This window comes from Dromiciops gliroides, chromosome 2, assembly GCF_019393635.1.
Source record: "Dromiciops gliroides isolate mDroGli1 chromosome 2, mDroGli1.pri, whole genome shotgun sequence".
Classification (NCBI taxonomy): Eukaryota; Metazoa; Chordata; class Mammalia; order Microbiotheria; family Microbiotheriidae; genus Dromiciops; species Dromiciops gliroides.
The window spans coordinates 287,249,130-287,262,176 of NC_057862.1; the positions used below are offsets into that span (position 1 = coordinate 287,249,130).

The 13,047-nt window shown below is 44.7% G+C and overlaps 1 protein-coding gene across 2 annotated transcripts in view; it reads right to left on the reverse strand.

Moving 5' to 3' along the window:
- Nucleotides 1-2,670: 2,670 nt before the first annotated feature.
- Nucleotides 2,671-13,047, reverse strand: part of PLD4 (phospholipase D family member 4) — a 32,642-nt gene continuing 22,265 nt past the window's right edge. For both annotated transcript variants that reach the window (XM_043986439.1, XM_043986438.1), the window contains 4 exons: nt 11,711-11,850; nt 10,369-10,534; nt 8,284-8,380; nt 2,671-4,623 (listed from right to left, as the gene is read on the reverse strand). In XM_043986439.1, coding sequence (XP_043842374.1) covers nt 4,421-4,623; nt 8,284-8,380; nt 10,369-10,534; nt 11,711-11,850 — 606 coding nt within the window. In that variant the 3' untranslated portion in view covers nt 2,671-4,420. The remainder of the gene's footprint in view (nt 4,624-8,283; nt 8,381-10,368; nt 10,535-11,710; nt 11,851-13,047) is intronic.

The window sequence follows — 13,047 nt, forward strand, 5'->3', positions numbered from 1 at the left end:
TTGGGGTTAAGTGACTTGCCCCGGGTAACACAGCTAGTAAGTGTCTGAGGCTGGATTTGAACTCAGGTCCTCCTGACTCCAGGGCTGGTGCTCTATCCATTGTGCCACCTAGCTGCCCCATCACAATCTCTTTTCCCGTTTTCTTTGGGGGGGGGGGAAGCCAATAAGGGTTAGGTGACTTGCCCAGGGTCACACAGTTAGTGTCAAGTGTCTGAGGCTGGATTTGAACTCAGGTCCTCCTGAATCCAGGACTGGTGCTTTATCCACTGCATCACCTAACTGCCCCCTATAAAATGCCCTTTGTTTGTGGTCAATTCTAGAGAACTGGTTGGCATTAAAGATGCACTTTTTTTTGGAGGTGGGGCAATGAGGGTTAAGTGACTTGCCCAGGATCACACAGCTACCCATCGCAATCTCTTAAGGAAAAACTAGACTACCATGTATGTGTGCAGGAATTGAGCTATTGCTCCTATCAGCCCATGGTCACACACTTAGCAAAATATGAAGTCACTTGAACTCAAGACTTCTGACTTGGAGCCCAGAGCTCTTTCCTCTGTATCTCATCCTGCCTATCAGGGATAACTTGCTCTAACACAGCCCTGTAAGATAGGTAGTGAAAGCGTTGCATTTGAACAGATATGGAAACTTAGTCCCACAGCAGAAAAGTGCCTTCCCCCAAGTCACGTGACTGGTAAATGTCAGAGCCCCTGTCTCCAAATGCAGATCTGATTCCAAAGCTATCAGATCCCATGTCTCCGTTTTCCAGGTACCATATTCCCTGACCCTCAGGTCTAGTGTTCCTGCCAAAACGGGGACCCAGAGTCACAGTTTGTCCTCCAAGACTCTGTTTTGTTAGCCTACAGCAAAGCTACTCATCATATTTCAGGCCATGGACATTGTGGTTGAGTTACCCAAACATTGGAGTTTCCCAACTATCTTCATGCTAGGCTTTGGGTGTTTAATGCCCTATACACTGTGCTTGCTTGTTCAGTCATTCATCAGTCGTGTCTGACTCTTTGTGACCCCATTTGGGGTTTTCTTGGCAAAGATACTGGAGGGGTTTGCCAATTTCTTCTCCAGCTCATTTTACAGATAAGGAAACTGAGGCAAACAGGGTTAAGTGACTTGCCCAGGGTCACACAGCTAGTAAAGTGTCTAAGGTCGGGGGCGGCTAGGTGGCGCAGTGCATAAAGCACCGGCCCTGGATTCAGGAGTACCTGAGTTCAAATCCGACCTCAGACACTTGACACTTACCAGCTGTGTGACCCTGGGCAAGTCACTTAACCCCCATTGCCCCGCAAAAAAAAAAGAAAAAGTGTCTAAGGTCAGATTTGAACTCAGGAAGATGAGTCTTCCTGACTCCAGGTGCCACCCAGCTGCCCTATGACCTATGAACAGTGGAGTCTCAATAAATATTCATTTGAGAAAAACAATGATGCTGATGACTTCTATAACAGAGGGATGAAGAAAAGGTCTTGAGTTCAAAAATTGCTCCCCCCTCTTTTATGTACCTTTAGCTCCTAAAAGTCCCCTCTATGCTTCCTTTCTCTGAGTTCACTCTTGCTCTCCTCCTTTGTCATGTAACCTGCTTTGTCCTTAATCATAGTTCTTTTGACTCAGATCTATTTTTTTCACTCCAGTGATCTATTATACCACCATTCTGCTTCTAAGTAATAAATTACCCACAATGACACTGTGAATTTAAGTAGCATCCATTTTACAGATGAGGAAACTGACACTAGGAGAAATGAAGTTACTTGCCCAGGATGACATAGCTAGTTAGAGAGTCACATACTTCCTGTGGGTGAAAGGAGGAATTAAAAGGAGGAAAACCTAGAGCTCTACAAAGGAAATGCTAGAGAAGAAATTTCAGGCACTGGGGCTGAACCCTCTAGACAAGAGAGCTTTGGGAAAGCCTTCACCATTTGCATTTCAATGTGCATTTCAATTTTGTTTGTTTTTTGTTTTGGGGGCAGGGCAATGAGGGCTAAGTGACTTGCCCAAGGTCACACAGTAGTTGTCTGAGGTCAGATTTGAACTCAGGTCCTCCTGAATCTATGGCCTGTTGTTTTATCCACTGTGCCACCTAGCTGCCGCCCAACGTGGATTAATTTTAAACCTCCTTTTTCTGGTGCAGCCCTACCTCAAAGAGGGGAATGCAATAATCTGGCTCTGGGCCTTTGGTTTGAGATGGGATTGTGTGAGGATACCATACCCAAGTTGGTGACTACTCCATTTTGCTGAGTGAAAGCTGGCTCTGCTTCCCATTTCCCATCAAAAGGCAGTTAAGTGGTACAGTGGATAGAGCAATGGCTCTCAGGTTGAGAGGATCTGAGTTCAAATATCACCTCAGACACTTGCTAGCTATGTGACCCTGGGCAAGTCACTTAACCCCAATCGCGTTAAACAACCGGGGCCATCTCCAGTAGTTCTTATGTATATCTTGCCACTGGACCCAGATGGCTCTGGAGGAGAGAGTGAAGTTGGTGACCTTGCACAGCCTTGCCTCACTTAAATCCAATTCACTGAAAGTCATGATATCACCCTGATCTCACGGTCCTCTTCAAGATCAAAGGACAAACAACCACCCCATCAAAGCACACCTGAGTACACTTACTAGCTGTGTGACCCTGGGCAAGTCACTTAACCCCAATTGCCCTGCAAAAAAAACAAAACACAAAAAACCACACCTGAGTGTGTAAAGAACTAATTTCTGTCCATTTTGAAGGCCCCTAATGATATCTCCCATTTCCAGAAGGCTTTGGAGATTATCAGGCACTTGTTTTTTTCAGTGAGATAAGCAATATTCTTTTTATTATTTTACAGATGAGGAAACTGAGTCAGGGTGGTGAAGTGATAGGTCTCAGTCACACAGCTAGTAAGGGTTCTTAGTGAGGCTTCAAATCCAGACGTTGTAGATCTGAGTTCATCACCCATTCTAATAAACTAGAATTAGATGAGATCATTTGGCTTTGGAAGCAATGGGAACATCTTCTACACCTATTTCTACTTACTGTGTTTTTCCTTGCTGGAGTTAGGTCAGTGATTACATAAACACACTGGGTGGAATTGCCTACGTTGACAGATCACAAAAATCAGAGTGTATTTGGTGTCTCTGAAGTAACATTCTCAACTGAGCCAAAGGGGAGTTGGATGCTCTGGCTTATAGGAAATAAAGATGGGCCTATTAGTAAACCCATAGAATAGCTTAAAACTTTAGTACCCTGTAACCTGGGGCTTGGTAGATTTTTCTTAAGCTCAAGATTGCACTAAAACTTTTGGGACACCCTGTATATATGCTCCTAATGATCTTCCCCTGCTGTTATTTCAAGACTCTGGGAATTTTCTTGCACTTAAACTTTTTGTTTTTAAATTGGTGGTTGTTTTAGGGTAGAGAGTGGTCCAGAGCTGTGATTACTTTCCTAAAAAGGAAGCAGGGTTTTGAGCTGGATCTTGAAGGATGGGAAAGATTCAGAGAAATAGAGGAAGAGAAAGGTTTTTTTTATGTGTCAGAGGCAAGAAATGATGAGGTAACAGGTCTGAGCTGCTCAATGTCTCCATGCAGGGGCGTGCTTGAGCCAGCGAGGACCAGATCTTGAGAGCCATTCGTTCCGTGTTCAGTGTGTCATCCCCATATAGTAGCAGCAACATCCTAACCCCTGTTCCCACGAGTGTCAGCCTAGTTTTTCCTTAAAAGCTCTTGAGACCATTTTCCAGACTTGGTTGGTTCAAGGGACCAAAAGGACTAAATGATGTCAAACTGTTGCCTAATTACAAACACCTTAGAAATCCACAAGGGTTTCGAATTTGGGCTTGACTTATTGTTTTGTTGATTGTCTTGATTTAAGGAAGTGATGGTGGGGGGATACAGATTAAACTGAATCAGTAATGCAGATTGATTACACAGATTAAATTTAAATGTGTGTCCTGGATACCTCCCCCCCCACCACCAGGTAGTAGTTAAATATTTACCGACACACCCCTGTGATGAGGAAAGAACACAGATTTTCTGAGCAGTTGGGCTCATATAGGAAGAATTATTTTCAGACCACAAGAGCCTTAGGAACACACTCCTGTGATGAGGGAGGCTCTTGGCCTGCCCTGTCCCATCCAAAGAAGAGGGAAGAGTAAAGGTAAAAGAAAGAAGAAGAGGGAGAAAAAGGGGAAAAAAAGGACACATAAAGGGAAAAGGAATGACAAAAAGGAAATGAGGAAGACACGTACATACAGAGGGAGAAGAGAAAGGGGGACAGGAAAGAGGGGGGAGTGATCATAAAATTCAGAGCTAGAAAAGACCTTAAAAATAATTCAATGCCCTCATTTTGTTGATTAGAAACTTGAGCACTAGAGCAGGCAGAGAAGAGAAGGCAGAGAGGAAAAGAGAGAAGGGAGCAGAGGAGATACACCGGAGACCCCAGCCTCAGGCATGCCAGACACAGTCCTGGTGGCCAGGAAGTTCTTCCAGACTGATGGCATATGGGGACTGCCAATCCCACTCAAAGATACTTTTCAGGTTTTCCTGAATGGTGGGTGCTGGGTGCTGGGGATCAGAGGAGCTTTGGTTAATGACCAGCCCCACACCACCGGTGTTGGTGAAATAATCCTCAGACCAGTTGGATGTTCCTGTATGGGGAAGAGAATCTACCATTATTCTTACAGGATTCAAAGACACAATCAGTTCTCCATGAAGCACCAATGACAATGACCATGACAGCTGTTCCATTGGTGCCTCAAGTTCAACAGGTCCCAAATCAAACTCCTCATCTTCCCTCCCCCTCCCCAAACCCACTGCTTTTCTCAATTTTCTGATTTCACCATCCCAGCTTTGAAACTTCAGTCACCCTTGTCTCTTCCCCTCCTCCCACATCCAATCATATTGGACTGATTCTACCTCCTGAACATGGCTTGGATTTGTCCTCTTCCCTCCATGGACAGGGACGCCACTGCAGCTCTGGGCCCCATCTTATCTAGCCTTGGCTATTATAACTTCCTAACTGTTTTCTCTGCCTGGTCTTGTCCCTTCTCCAATCCATCCTTCATAAACTACCACAAAAATCTTCCTAATGTGCACTCCCAACTTCTGATTCCCAATCTTCAAGGGTTCTTGATCGCCTCTAGAATAAAAGACTCCTTACACTGACACTCAAGGCCTTTCACGTTCTAGCTCCATGCTCCATTTCCAAACTTCTTTACTCTGCTCCCCTCCCCTGATTTTTTTTTTTTTGTTCCAGCCATACTATTGTATCTTGCAGCTGAGCTCATCCTGCCCTCTCCTACCTCTGGGAATTCATGCAGGCCATCACTCAGGCCCAAAACACATTTCTTCCTCTCCATCAGCTGAAGTTATTTTTTCCTTCAAAACCCAGCTCACAGGGGCAGCTAGGTGGCACAGTGGATAGAGCACTGGCCCTGGAGTCAGGAGGACCTGAGTTCAAATCCAACCTCATACACTTAACACTTACTAGCTGTGTGACCCTAGACAAGTCACTTAACCCCAATTGCCTCACCAAAAAAAAAAAAAGAAAGAAAAGAAAAGAAAAAGAAAAGAAAACCCAGCTCAGGGTCTATCTCCTCCATGAAGCCTTCTCTGACCTCCCTGACTCAGCTAAAAGTGATTTCTTTCTCCTCAAATATTCTTAAAGTCCATTGTCTGGATCATCCCTTTTCTCCTATCACATTCTACCTTGAATCATGTTTGTGGCAGCTAGGTGACTGAGTGGATAGAGTGCTGGGCCTGGGGTCAGGAAGACCTGAGTCCAAATATGACCTCAGATAATTACTAGCTATATGTGACCCTGGGCAAGTCACTTAACCTCTATTCACCCCAGTTTCCTCATCTGTATAATGGATATCATTATAGCACCTACCTCCCAGGGTTGTTGTGGGGAATCAAATGAGATATTAATTAAGTGCCCGGCCCAATAAGCACTATTTAGATGTTAGCTATTATTATTATGTTATATCCCTCCCTTCCATTTGAACGCAAGCTCCTTGAGGCCGGACCAGATTCCTTTTCATTTTTGTATCCTTTTTGCCCAGCAAAGGGTTTACACATGGCTGGCCCTTAACAAGCATTCAATTGATTTAATGATCTCAGACAGATAATGCAGAATATTTATGACACAGGAGGTACATGATAAGTGCTTGTTGATTGATTGGTATGTTGGCCCTCTAGAACACAAGAGGCATTCAGCCTTTCCCTTCAAGATGGAAATTCCCAGGGGAGGATGGGAGGTGCTCAGGAGTGAGAACCACTACCTATCCTGGGCCCAGCTAACATCTTTGGTACCCACGTCCAGAAGGGCATTGGAGTTCTGAGAATAAGAGAGACCATTGAACATCCAAGCTGAAAGGGATCAGAGGCATTATCTGCATCAATTCCTTCACCCCATAGGAAAAGAAGTTGCTTTCCCAACATACAGTTGAAGTTGGGCATTGTTGGATGGTATGGAGGAAAGGGTACTGGATTCTAAAGAAGGAAGGAAACATGCATTTATCAAGTGCCTACTGTATGCCAAGCAGTGTGCAAAGGGCTTTATTAATAGGATCTCATTTTATTATCCCTGTTTTATAGTCGAGAAAACTGAAGCAGACAAAGTACCTTGCCCAGAGTCACACAGCCAGGAAGTGTCTGAGACAGGATTTGAACTCAGGTCTTCCTGACTCCAAGCCCAGCACTCTATCCACTGAACTATCTAACTGCCTCCTTGGCATTAAAATGATGTTCAAGTCTGATTTCTGAAACTTAATAGCTGTGGGATGTTGAGCAAATCATTCCCCCTCTCCTATACCTTAGTTTCCCATAAAATGGGGATAGTAATCCTTGTATCACCCTCTTCACAGAATTATTTTGAGGAACATGCTTTGTGAACTTTAAAAGGCCATTTAGGGGCAGCTAGGTGGTGCAGTGGATAAAGCACTGGCCCTGGATTCAGGAGTACCTGAGTTCAAATCCGGCCTCAGACACTTGACACTTACTAGCTGTGTGACCCTGGGCAAGACACTTAACCCCCATTGCCCCGCAAAAAACCCCAAAAAAACCAAAAAACCCAAAAAAACCCCAAAAAACCCCAACCATTTAAATGTGACGTTATTTTCAATAGGAATCATTGTGATCCCTATGACCACAATAACAAAGCAGCATAATAGAGTGTAACAAGCACTGGCTCTGGGGTAAAAAGGACTTGGGTTCAAATCCTACCTCTGATCCTTACACCCATATATCCTCACCTAGACTCCTTGGACCTCAGTTTCCTTATTTGTAAATGGAAAGCATGGGACTTTCAGCCCTAGATCCATGATCTTTTGAGCTCCCATTTTTCTAGCACATTAATAGCTTGCCAATAATCCCAAGAATCAGGTAGGAATTTTATTATCCATATTTTCTAGATGAGGAAACTGAGGCCCAGAGAAGTGAAATTACTTGCCCAGGAACACACTGATAGTTAGCGGGGGTCTGATAAGTATTGGGTCCAGGGTTCAAACCAAGTTTTCTCCTTGCTCCCCACCACTGCCAATTTCAGATCCTCTTTTTTGGTCCTCTCTCTTTCTTTCTTTTGTCATTTTCCTTTAAAATTCATTCCATCTTCTCTAGATCCTTGTTGCTATCTTCCTGGAACCTCCAGGTCACTCCCCTCCCTCCTCATCTCCCATGACCTCCTTCTCCAGTCTGCCTCAGCCAGACACAGAGTGACCATATCTCCATCTTCCCTTTCCCATCAACTCCACCAGATTTGCCCTAGGCTTCAGAATCCCTACTTGTGGCTCTGTCGTAGAAAGCTCTGTTAAAGGAATTGGGAATGTTAAGCCTGGATAAGGGAAGACTTAGGAACAGGATGATAGCTGACCGAAGGGTTTTCATGTTGAAAAGGAACTGGGTAGAGAGATCGATTTCAACACAATAGAAAGAAAAACAGCCGAAGTATTAGCTGTCTAAAAATGGAACAAGCAAACAGTGAGTTCCCTGGCACAGGATACTGTATGTCCCCTTGTCTGGGATGGCGTAGAGGGGATTCCCATTAGGGTCAGGGTTGCAGGAGAACTGGATCCCACTATGGGATGCCTCAATGACAGGGTAGCCAGTCCAGTCCCAGGTCTAGGCATTTCAGAGTGTCTGGGTTTGGGGTGATATTCTCATGGTTCTAAGCAAATTTGTCACTCCTTGTGATCTCAGGACCATCCAAACCAGACCCCCACCCCACACCAGGGCAGGAGCCCAGATCCCACTGAGCCTCCTTCCGTTCCTCCTTCACTGCTCTCCCCAACTAGAGTACTCTTTCTTACCCAGGTAGGCCTTCTTCTCTGTGACTGCGTACTTGCTGTGACTCACTCTGCTGTAGGGGATGTTGGAGTGATTCCCCACAGGGATGATGAATATTTTCTTTAAGGAAACAGAGACAAAGAAGCTGTCACAGAGCTGGGTAGTAGACTCAGGTGCAGGGACCGTCCTGATGGCAATCGTAGACTTAGGACCCTAAGGGGTCACAGAAACCAGCAAGTCCAGTTCCATCGTTGTACAGAGGAGGGCAATGAGGCCCAGAGAGACTGGGCCATTTGCCTAAAGTCTCCCAGCTAGCAACCTGAGATTTATATTCTGAACCTAGTGCTCTTTCCCCACTGCAGCAAACTAAAATGCTTCTTCAGAACACCCACCAGCCCACCCTCTAGCTTCCTGGCTCTTAGTAGCATCATGAGACTGTGGAAAGAGGTCTGAACTTAGAGTAAGGAAACCTGGGTTTGAATTCCAGCTCTGCCACTTCCTAGCTTTGGGACAGTTGATTTCCCATCTCTGGGCCTCAGTTTCCCTCTCTGTAAAATGGATAGGACCACATCTTCCTAGCCTCCCTCCCTGGACTATTGTGAAGACTGAATGAGAATAGGAGACAGACCACCATACAGATGTGCTAATCATAACATTTTTTGTTTGTTTGTTTTTTGGTGGGCAATGAGGGTTAAGTGACTTGCCCAGGGTCACACAGCTAGTAAGTGTCAAGTATCTGAGGTCAGATTTGAACTCAGGTCCTCCTGAATCCAGGACCAGTGCTTTATCCACTGCGCCACCTAGCTGCCCCCTAATCATAACATTTTACGACTACTACTATTACCATCACCACCACCACTACTACCACTACTATCACTACTACTACCTACTACTACTACTCTGAGGTTTGGGGGGGCTTTTGGGAGGCAAAAGGGTTAAGTGACTTGCCTTAGGTCACACTGCTAGTAAGTGTCTAAGGCCGAATTTGAACTCAAGTCCTGACTCCAGGGCCAATGCTCTATCCACTTCACCACCTAGCTACCACCTAACCAGCGTTACTACTACCAACATTGCCACCACCACCACTATTACTACTACTTCTGCCACTACTGGTACAATCAATACTGCTACTACTGTTAGTGTGACCACTACCACTACTACTACTATAACTACCACCATCACCACTACTACTATTACTACTGCTGCTACTGTTACTACTACTATTTGCTAATATTTATATCGTGCCTACTATGTATCAGACACTATGCTCTGTGCTTTACAAATATCATCTAATTTGATCCTCACTACACCCCTGGGTGGTAATTGCTATTAGAATCCCTATTTTACAGATGAGGAAAATGAGGCAAACGGGTTAAATGACTTGCCCAGGGTCATATAGCTAGTAAGTGTCTGAAGCTGGATTTGAATTCAGATCTTCCTGAGTCCAAGCCCAGTACTCTATTCATCACTGCCCAGTTTTATTGAATTTTATTAACATCATTGTTTAGTTACATGCTTTTATAAATGAATATTTTAATATTATTGATAAGTGCCTTATCCTTTTGTTATACTGTGAGCCCTATGAGGACGAGACCCATAACTTAGCTAAACTTGGTGTCTCCTCAAGGGAAGGGCATATGCACAGTACACTCTCAATAACAGTTGATTTATTATGAAGCTTTTAGGCTTGAATATGTGATCTCAGCTCTTTAAGCATATAATTTAATAATGACAATTTGCATTCCTAGTATACTTTAAGTCTTAAAAACCACTTTCCTTACAAAAACCCAGTGAAGTGGATCATAAAGTCTTATTATCCCTGGTTTACAAATGAAGAAACTGAGTCTCAGAGAGATGAGGTTTTTACCTAAGCAACTAATGAGTATCAGAGCCAGGATTCAATTGAAGATCCATCCAACTTTTCCCTCTGTTATGTTGCCTCTCTACCCAGATGGTCTCAGAGGGCAGAGTCACTGGAACTGGGGGCTATGTCTCAGTTTCCCCTGCTGTGAAAAAGAGGGGATTGGACTACCTAGTCTACAAGGATCTTCCCAGACCTAGAATTCCCCCAGTCAATAGGAGACTCCAAGGAGCAATTCCTCACTTACCACCTCTATGGTAATGTTGGCTTGAGGGTTGGTGAGGGCCTGGAGTGACCTCAGGTATGGGAACATGGAAGGGTCCGAGTTCTTCCCACAGCTGATGAGAAGGTGGATCAGCACTTGCCGATTGAAGGCTGCCTCCCTCAGAGCATTGTCAATGACTGGCCAATACCTGGGGAAGAAGAGGAGAAATCATTATTGTGTAGCATCTCTCACATTCCTTCCCTTTTCTTTGGTCCCACCCCTGCCCTCCTAGTCTAGGGCTTTTTCACCTCTCACCTTGACAAGTATAACATCCTCTTAGCTGCACTCCTGACTTGATCCCTTTCCTTTCTCCAATCCCTCCTGACCACACTAACCCATTCACCTTCCCAACAACCACTAGGACCCAATCATTCTTCTACTCATAAACCTTCAGCGACTCCCCATTTCCTACAAAAAAAGTATAAATCCTGATATTGGTATTTAGTCTAGCCTCAACCTATCTTTGTAGGTCTGATCTCACACTATTATCTTTCATATATTTTATCATATATCATTGTATATATATTGTTGCTTCAGTTGCTCATCTGTAAAATGAGCTGGAGAAGAAAATGCCAAACCACTCTAGTATCTTTGCCAAGAAAACTCCAAAGGGGTCACAAAGAGTCTGAAGTGACTGAACAATAACAAACCCTAAACTGTAGTTAGTAAGTTTTAACTATCTCCCAAATATTCCTTATATTTTCCTGCCTCCATTCCTCTGCTTCTCCCATTCTAAGTCCCTGTGATATTTTCTATCTTTTTGCATATATATGACTTCCACCTGTCTTTCTAGGCTGCATTCCAATCCCACCTCCTCCAGGAAGCCTGCCTTGATATCCCCATTCCACACCAAGCTCTCCTGTCTCTGATTTCCCCCAGCAAGTTAGGGCATAACATAGAGGACCAGACTTGAAGTCAAATTCCGCTTCACTTACTAGTTGTGTGACCCTGGGCAAGTCATTCAACCTCCCCATTTGTAAAATAGAGATAATAATAGCACCTGCTTTCCGGGGTTGCTGATCTACTTCAAGTGTTTTGCAATAAGAGCTTTGCAAATGGTAGCTATCATTGGTCTATGCCCCTCGGATGGCACTTTAGCACCCATGGTCTGATATTACTGATTTTAGGTGGGTGAGTCTGGTCCTGCCAGACCATGAGCTCCTCAAAGGTAAAACCCATCTTTCTCCTCCTCAGACTCCATACAGAGTGGAATCTCCCTGAGGTCAGTCCCCATGTAGAGTGGTGTCTCTGCCCCTCCAGGGCTGTGAGCTTCATTCTCCTTCCCCTATCAGTTACAGTAACCCTGAGAGATGACCATCCATACTGGATTGGGTGTTGGAAGCGGCGGGCGGGGAAATACTCCATTACTGAAGCGTAGAGGAAATCCTTGGCGCCCCGAATCACACTTAGCAGAGCTTCTAGGTCCTTGGTCCGGCCTCTGGGGCAGAGTGCAGGTGGAGAGGCCTGAATAAGCAGAGAGAAGGTGTGAGCAGGAGCCTCCTGCCCAGAGAAATGTTCAGGTCCCAAGAGCCTCTAGTAGAGGGATGCTTAACCTTTATCACATGCAGGATGCCTCTGGCAGTTTAGTGAAGCCTGTGAACCCCCCCCCCCCCCCCGCCCAGGACAATATTTTTAAATGCATAAAAGAATTATAATTAAGACTAAATATAAAGATAATAAAGATGTAAATATAAAGATGAAATAAAGATGTAACAGAGTCCCTCACCACCCCAAATTCGCAACCCCCCCCAAATTAAGAATTCCTGCTCTAACCATAGGCAGACACAACTGCCTGGTACTGATTAGAGAGGATAGCTTTGAGTGTGTTGGACAGAGGAGGGCACCTGTAACATCTTAAGGTGGTGGCTGGGCACTCTCAGGGCCCATCGGCTGGAAGGTTCCATGTTGCACACATTCTTAGATTAATCTTCCCCAAATCCCATGTCTTATCATATCTCCCCCCTTGGAAACTTTCCATGACTTCCCATGACCCACATAGGATAGGATCAAAAGATCGAGAGCAGTACAATGGTCCAAGACATTTCCAAAGGACTCATGATGGAAAATGACAGCGGGGAGGGAAGGGAGGGAGGGAGAAAAATTTGGAACTCAAAATGTTATAAGAACAAATGTTGAAAGATTTAGAGCTGATCCCTAGAGATCATTTGGTCCGACTCCTATCCAACACCCATTTTACATATGGGAGCCTAAGGACCAAAGCTGGTAGGGAAGCAGTTTGCCAAAGGCAAGGGCCTCCATGATATGGTTTTCACCCTTTTTTTTTTTTTTTTTGCAGGGCAATGAGGGTTAAGTGACTTGCCCAGGGTCACACAGCTAGTAAGTGTCAAGTGTCTGAGGCTGGATTTGAACTCAGGTCCTCCTGAATCCAGGGCCAGCACTTTATCCACTGTGCCTCCCATGATATTTTTTTTTAAGTGAGGCAATTGGGGTTAAGTGACTTGCCCAGGGTCACACAGCTAGTAAGTGTTAAGTGTCTGAGGCCGGATTTGAACTCAGGTACTCCTGACTCCAGGGCCAGTGCTCTATCCACTGTGCCACCTAGCTGCCCCCCATGATATGGTTTTAACTGACTCTTCCAGGTTACCTTCCAGATGTGATAAAAATTATTTGTGGTAAAGATATATATCAGAAGTTTTAGCT